Source organism: Nuphar pumila, chromosome 13 (genome assembly GCF_984573655.1).
Source record: "Nuphar pumila chromosome 13, dmNupPumi1.hap1.1, whole genome shotgun sequence".
Lineage (NCBI taxonomy): Eukaryota > Viridiplantae > Streptophyta > Magnoliopsida > Nymphaeales > Nymphaeaceae > Nuphar > Nuphar pumila.
In genome coordinates this window covers 77,391,315-77,397,408 of record NC_143261.1, presented here as the reverse complement: position 1 = coordinate 77,397,408, position 6,094 = coordinate 77,391,315, and the positions used below count along the sequence as shown (strand labels likewise).

At 42.1% G+C, this 6,094-nt stretch overlaps 1 protein-coding gene across 1 annotated transcript; it reads left to right on the top strand.

Annotated features, from left to right (window-relative positions):
• The first annotated feature begins 304 nt into the window (after positions 1–304).
• LOC149818804 (uncharacterized) lies at positions 305–2,108 on the top strand. The gene is made up of 2 exons (XM_089986295.1): positions 305–1,940; positions 2,050–2,108. The coding sequence occupies exons 1-2, from the start codon at positions 305–307 to the stop codon at positions 2,106–2,108; spliced, it is 1,695 nt and encodes a 564-aa protein (XP_089842421.1).
• The last annotated feature ends 3,986 nt before the right edge of the window (positions 2,109–6,094 follow it).

The window sequence follows — 6,094 nt, the reverse complement described above, 5'->3', positions numbered from 1 at the left end:
CCGGCATTTCTTTGATGTTTTTCCCTGTGTACTTCTGGTGTTTTCTGTGCTATCCAATAGAGGGTTTTGCTTCGATCACTCTCTAGACATGGAATTCTGAGTACCCATTTTCAGGAAACCCCTGATCTTGTTCTTGGATCTTGTTCTTTCTCTGAATCCAATTTTTGGTCCCTCTGCAATCTCTCTGCTTCCTTTTGTAGTCCTCTCTTGAGCTGGGGGTGGTACCCAGTTGAGGATTCTTCTTGAATTTCAGTAGATTCCTTGTTCTTTGATCCTGAGTGTGGTAAATTCTAAGTAGCTGTAGATGGAGGATGAGCAAGAGTACAAGCATTCTTGCAGGTTCTGCAAGAAGAAGTTCATGTGCGGGAGGGCGCTTGGTGGGCACATGAGGTCCCACATGACCATGCCATGGCCTGAAACAGATGAGAAGCATCAGAGGGGGAAGGTTGGTAATGGTGGGAGTGATGAGGTGGGTGGTATTGAGAGCCACAACCAAGGTGGGTATGGTCTGAGAGAGAACCCCAAGAAGTCATGGAGGTTCTCCGATTCTGTTTCTCTAGTTGGTAAGGATGCCACGGCGTGCAAGGAATGTGGGAAGTGGTTCCCTTCATTGAAGGCACTCTTTGGTCACATGAGGAGTCACCCTGAGAGGTGTTCACAGAGCTTGGATGAAGGATCATGCAGTGAAGAGCAGCAGCAACAGCACCAGGTGAATGCTTTGGATGGTCATTCTGAGAATGAAGCTGCACCGAGGAGGAGATCTAAGAGGAGAGCTAGACGCCGCGTCTCGTCGTGCGTCTCTGGCTTTTTCGGTGCGAATTCTTCTCCTGTTTGTGAGATTGAGCAAGAGCAGGAAGATGTAGCTATTTCTTTGATGATGTTGTCTAGAGATGTTGCGGGTTTTTGGAAGGGCATATCGAAGGAGGACTTCCAGGAGTCATCTGTTAACAGTTTTGTGTACAAGGAGCTCAGATCAGGCCACGTACAGAACAAGAAGTCTGTTGATATTGAGGATGGTAATATAAAGAAACCGATACAGAGGAATGGTTTCTTGGGGACTGAGTTGGATGCTGCCGAAGGTAATGGTAGAAGTGGAATTGCTTCGGATGAGTCTAAGAAGAAGGCTAAATTTGATGCTGATGGTGGGTTCCATGAAAGCAGGAAGGATGGCCTCTCTGTAACTGAACTCAGCAGAGAATCGGAACGTGAATTTGAAGAAATGGGCTATGATGTTTCAGATTCAGAATCGGAGAAGGATTCTCTTAAGCAGGGCCGATTGGATATGTTTGGTTCTGAATTGGGGATGAATGCTAACAAAAGAGCAAGAATTGATTCCACTGAATCGGGTTTCAGGAAGCAAGCTTTCAAGCAAGCAAGATATGAGTGTGCCACCTGCAAAAAAGTATTTCATTCATACCAGGCTCTTGGGGGACACAGGGCAAGCCACAAGAGAGTGAAAGGCTGTTTTGCAAGGATAGATTACAGCGACATCAATAGCACTGAAACAGACGTTTTGCCAGATCAAGATAATGCAACCACGCCTGAGTACAAGCTCAAGTCTTCTATAATTGAGAACATGATCGAGGATGGAAATGCAGGAGACAAGACCGGCATGGGGTTGAAGAAGGGAAAAGTACATCAGTGCCCAATCTGTTTGAAGGTGTTCAATTCAGGCCAGGCATTAGGAGGACACAAGAGATCTCATCTGGTTCCAAGCGGAAATTCAGAGATCAGAGGGGATGCTTTTAAGACAATTGTGATTGAACAGCAGATGCCTGTGATTGGGGATTTTCTTGATCTTAACCTCCCTGCTCCTAATGAGGATGAAGCTGATGATCATTCTGTGTTTAGATCTTGGTGGACTAGCAGTGGTCAGAAGCAAAATGCATTGGGAAAAGAAGGTGATGCTGATCTTGTTGCAGGCAGTGCTATTGCTAGCAGTAAACACACTGATTTCCATAGCATAGGGCATCTTTCCCCACCATGCCTTCAAGTTTAGGCCAGGTCTAATTGTCTGAATCATGCCCAATGAAATTCTTTTTGTTCTAGGTGTGCGGATAACTAAACAAGTTGGTGCTCTGCATCTGTGGTCGGGGTCGGTTACTTGATATCTACTCTGTTATTCATCTACTGACATCGAGAGCATGCTGCAGACTCTGGCCGAGTTTCAGTGAAGAAACAAGAGTGTACAGACAGTTGATGGTTTTTTATTCTTTTTGATTGATTCTTTCAGGAATTGCTATGCCAAAGAGTTTAAAGTGATAGATATGCGCATCAAACTCTCCGAAGCACTTCACTCTCTCTTCTTTTTTCTTTATATACTCAAAGCTATGAGAATTTTCAGTTCAAGAATAAGACTGTATGGAGATAAAACAAAGTTACATTGTTCTTTGAATTGCTAATGAAGCTCGCTAACTGTAAGAAAGCATTCATTGATTCAAAATACGTTTCTATAGTTAGCTTCTTCAGTTTCATGTGATGTCTCTTTGCACATAAGCGATGACCATCTTCGTGTATCTTCTTTTAGTTTTTTTAGATTTATTTTTGTATAATGGCATAGTTAGAGAAGAGCTATGTTCATCTGGTGTTCTGTTTTGTTTGTTTGCTTTAAGAAAGGTATTTTGTGGTTAGTGGATCTGTACAATATCTAAGTGGTCATCTGTCTACTGTCAACTCTAGGTTGCTGTTCTATTTGGTCTCACCTCATTATGGAGTCTCAGATTCTTCATCTCGGGACCTTGTTCACAACTTCACATCATCCTTGGAATTGCATGAGACAATTTCTTATGCATACATTATGTAATGAACTGTTGATTCCATCTGCATTTATTTTTGTATTTGTTGACTAGAAGCTACTGAATGCTACTACATCTTAAGCTAATTAGTTCTGATAGGTTAAAGTTTTTCAAAGAAAAGATGGTGTAGTTGCCACTTTGAATGATGGTTTTTCCAAATTGTGACACACAGAGATGCATTAGACTGGAATTCTAGTGAATTTGGACGTTTTCGTATTCTTCATATATTCTTGAGCATTGGTTTTTTGTGTCTGATTCTCTGTTGGTTAGTTTAGACCATGCTGATCTACATTTTTTTGGCAGAATGGTTCTGTGTTCAGTCATTACCATGTTTAAGGAAGTGCTAATCATTAGGACCATTTTTTATCAGTTTTAGACTTGTTGCAGAACAAGAGACATATTCAGACACTTAGTGCTTTATTGTTTCTGTAGCGGATGATTATTTATTTGTTTGTGTACTATATTTAGGATTTGGTGCTTAAAAACCAGATTATGATTACTTGGGAAACACCCTTGAGACCATAAATGCAACCTCATATGGTGGACAGGATAGTACATGGCCGGAATGATCATGTGGTCTGTGCAACTTGGCTCCAACACTTCATTCAGGTTAGTGCCAAGTTGTGTCTGCAGGAAACCACCATTATTGAAACCCTGCTATCATATATATTTGATATCACAGGCTGTATGTGCTAGGCTTAAAACTAATTGGTTTGTGATGAGTGACAAATTCTTGTCGTAATGTATTGACAATTATGATAATTGGACGCATTTGTTAATGCCTTGAAACTGTTATTTTTTTTGTTGTTGCTGTTGACTCCAACACCAACTTGGGGAAAATCAAGGATCTATTCTTTTTCTTTTCATTAGTCCAAATAAATTGCAGTCCACTCTTTTGAGATTAACATTGTATATGTTGCTTCCTAAGAATCATCATCCTGAAATTGCATTAAGAAAAAAAACAAAACTGTCTCTCTCTCTCTCTCTCTCAACCAGACTCTACAATGGTATGTCAGTTTCGACCTTGTGGCAAGGGATGCCCGCCATGTTTTGAATTTGTGGCATCCCATCAACTTGGTGACACCCTTACCAGATGAACGGAGCCCTTGTGTGGCCACAATGGTATAAGTCTTCCAGTCTCTGCAAGTCATGAGATTTTAGACCCAATTGAGTCTATGGCTGTGAGGACTTATTGTCACTTGAGTCCATGAGAAGGACCATCCTAGTCTAACCCCCCAAAATGGCTCATCTTGAGCCAGTCTTTGAGACCCAAGTTGGCTGTTGCTTACACGCTCAGTATCTCATACTGATGAGGAAAAATGGGGAGTGGGCCTCTGCGCTTTTCTTGTGTAAAGTGCACTTCAGCTGTTCCTTGAAGAATAGGTGTCCTTGTCTGTTGTAAAATCGGTGTGGTTTGGTTATCCTTGTCACTCTTAGTGTACTTTGCATGAATACAAGTTAAGCAAGACACATGAGAGCAAGTAATATATTCCTCAACAGCTATTGGTTGGCTTTATAAAATGCATAGGGATCAGTGGGGAATTTGAAGTTTTTGGACAATGGATTTGTAAGGCAATAATTGGGTTGTGAACACAGCAAACAAGGGATCGTGGGACTCTATTTTTATATGGGAAAGGGCATGTGCCCTCTAGGTGAGTTGGCTTTTACCTACCAAAAGCATGGCCATCTTGTTTTCTCTAGTGTGGGTGGGTATCTCAGCTATATGCTTTTTCCTTTACTTGGTACTACGTGTTGCTGCTGTGCTTTGCCTTGTATTATAAGGTTTAATCATAATTTTTAAGCAACAAGTTGACTCGGGGTGCTGTTCTGTTTGGCTCGGACTCGGGCAGGTCTTTTGAACTATTTGTTGAGTTGGTTGACTGGTTCATTAGTGGAACTATTTGGAATTGATCCAGGCTGAGCTGAATCTGCAAGTGGCCTCTACTGAACTCTTGCTCAAGTGTCTTAGCTTCACCCCTTCCTCAACTATCTGCCGTGCTGCGAAGTTTTTTTTTTCAGATGGAGGGGGAAAAGAACCTCATTGGTATAAAAAACCCTAGGTCCCCCTTGCCTATCACGGAGTACACCCAGCTTCGGCCTCCCAGCAAGAGATGCGCATCCATGGGTTTGTGATGTCTCTTCAGCTTGGTGACATTCACGAGTCTCCCTTGCCAGATGAGCAGGGCCCTCTTAGCCGCTAAGCTGCATTTTTTACCCTTGCTAAAAGGATAAAGTTATAATTCAAACTACAGAAGAGCACTCGGTCAAGCCAACTTCCATGACTGGATTAAGCTGTGTGAATTGAGTATTGATTAATCGAGACAGTGATGGCAAACACAGTCAATGTGTGTGAATTGGTCCATGCCGGGCTTGGTCAGATCAAGTTCATTCCAAGGCTCCAGCAAGGAATGGACTGCCAAAGTTCAATGGTTTTCCTTAACAAGAGAAGTCAACTTTAATTCTTATCGTTGACTCTGACCACTCCGACGGAGCCATGTCAAACAAATGAGCCTCAAACTGATGGGGTAGCATAGTTGGTTTGTTGGAAGTAAGACAGACTGGAAATTCATTAACCCAATCAAGGCTCTGTTTGTTAGCCTGTAATTGACACTGAAATCCCAAACCCAGGATTTTGGAACCTTGGGATATGCCAACACTCACAACTGTTTGGGAGCTGGTATTTGGCTACTAGCTGGAGTTGGCTTCTCATTGCTAATGACCAGCTCCCAAACAGCCAATGTAAACTAAAAGGAAGGTGAGAAAGGGAGATAGAGAACAAAGATGACAAGGGTGTTTCATGTTGGAGTTGCCAACTACAAGCAGTGGGTGTTGTAGCTGGATCTGGGAAATGGGAAGGGATTTGGGACTGCTAAGTCTCATCCCATCTTTTGGAATGTGTGATATTCAAGCTCCCAAACAGAGCCCAAGTTAGGTCTGCGGGAAAGTCAATTCACCTTCTAACTGCATTTGGCATTTTTAACCCACATACCAAACAGTTGAATCAACCAAAAGTTCATAATAGTTTGTCTCAATTACACAAAACCTAACTTGTCTTGGAGAAGCTAACCCACCATCCATCAGTGGACCTAACATGGCACCCCTACCATGTAAGAATGGATGATGTCACCAACCACAAATTAAATCAAACAGTTTTTTATTAAATAACAATAACACATGACAATAAAGGTGATTGCCACAGGCAACTTTTTTCTCACAGCATCCTTGCAAAGGCTTATGGCCCACTAATGATAGGCCATTAGGTCTTTATCAATGTTGTCAGTGTCGGTATCAGCCCTGTA